Here is a 1,604-nt window from a genome sequence, read left to right as displayed (position 1 = left end):
AAAAAAAAAAAAAAAAGTACCACTAGGCCCGTCGGCGCCGGCATGGGTATGGGTACTAGGTACCAGGTTAGGACCCCTCAGGACCCCTCCTCCACTTCCGCATCAGTGCGCCTGCTCCGCATTGACCGGTCAATCGCATCCATCGTCGTCGGGATTGCGAATTTGCGGCGGTGAAAGCGGCTATGCGAGAAAATAGGGATCCATTAGCACGTTAGGTAGGTGCTTTGGCTGGGCAGCCTGCCTGCCTAGGTAGTGACCTACTAGTTTGACACCTAGCTAAGGGACAGAGTATCGGAAGATGGGAAATGGCAATAGGGCAGTTGTGAGGGCGCGGCGCGCTAGCAAGGCTATTGTAGTTTGCTGCCCGTGGGCGGGCGGATCTGCGTCCATGGAGGGAGGCTGCCCGCCTCGCTTCGAGCCGCCGCCGCCGCCGCCGTCACAGAGTTTGCCGAGACTGGTGAGACGAGACGAGAGAGGAGAAAGAGAGAGGCTGGAGCGAGCTATGGATACCTAGGTGTACTGAGCCTACCTACTCAACCTCACGCAGCCGACGTCTTCCTTCATACGCGCACATACGTACAACCTATACTACATACATACCGCACGCACCTGATCTCGCTACTAGGTACTCTACTAGGTACCTACTCTACGCGACGACGTTTGACCTTGTCGTCCTCCCCGCCAACCCCAAAGCCAATGATGCAACCTACCTAACGAAACCCACGCGCGCGCGCGCCGGTAGCGGCGGCAACGATGCGGCACACCCGCGCGATCACCTAAAGCGAGGGAAAAAAAAGGTCGCCCATCGCTCGCTCGTCTCGTCTGATCGGCCGGCCGGCGCATCACCCATCGCTCCCGCGCCGCGGCCGCGCGCGCGCTCCATCGCCTCCCGCATTAACGGGTCTCTTTTTCCCGCGGCCTTGCCCCTTGCGCGTGCGCGATGGATGCGGCTCTTGCGTATAGTACTCTACTCTGCTCTGCTCTAGCTGGCGGGCAACTCCTCGACTCGACTCGACTCAGACTCGAGTCTAGGCAGCTTGCACACACAAAGACAGCAGGCCCAGGGGCGGTGGTCCATAGCTAGCTAGCTACAGTAGCGCGGCGGGGCGGAGATGAAAGGTCCCGCCTCGGGCGTGGTGGGCGGTTTTATCTGATGCGCGCGACTCCACTGCACCTCGCCTAAGTACGTACTTTGCCCGCTGCTCCTGCGGCTAACTAGCTCCTTGGTGCCTTTTGTAGCGACTCCTAGCGGGCGACGATTGTCGAACAATGGCTAGCTGCCGCCTGGCGCTGGCTGGCGCTGCGGCGTATGGCCCTTGATGGGCAGCGCGCCCGAGAATGATTACTTATCGCTACTTTCGCTCTCGAGCTGTCTCGCTCTGTGTGTGCGTGTTGCCTGCTTCCCTCCCTCTCGGCTTCGGCTCTCCCGTTTTTCCTTTCTTTCTTGCTTCCACTTCTAGAAAGCCTAACAACGTCAAGCTGACGGCAAATCGTGGAGAACGAGGCCGTTTGGCGGCGGGTATTCCCGGACCGCATGAGATCATTCGTCTGCATGCCTGTGTGTTGCATGGCTGGTTTTTTTTTTTTTTTTTTTTTTTTTTTTT

At 58.4% G+C, this 1,604-nt stretch overlaps 1 protein-coding gene across 1 annotated transcript; it reads left to right on the top strand.

The window, feature by feature from the left end:
* Positions 1 to 796, top strand: K452DRAFT_293403 (uncharacterized protein). The gene has a single exon (XM_033541560.1). The coding sequence runs from the start codon at positions 299 to 301 to the stop codon at positions 512 to 514; it is 216 nt and encodes a 71-aa protein (XP_033390914.1). The 5' UTR covers positions 1 to 298; the 3' UTR covers positions 515 to 796.
* Positions 797 to 1,604: the final 808 nt, after the last annotated feature.

This window comes from Aplosporella prunicola, assembly GCF_010093885.1.
Source record: "Aplosporella prunicola CBS 121167 unplaced genomic scaffold K452scaffold_162, whole genome shotgun sequence".
Classification (NCBI taxonomy): Eukaryota; Fungi; Ascomycota; class Dothideomycetes; order Botryosphaeriales; family Aplosporellaceae; genus Aplosporella; species Aplosporella prunicola.
This window is presented reverse-complemented; position numbering and strand designations above follow the sequence as displayed.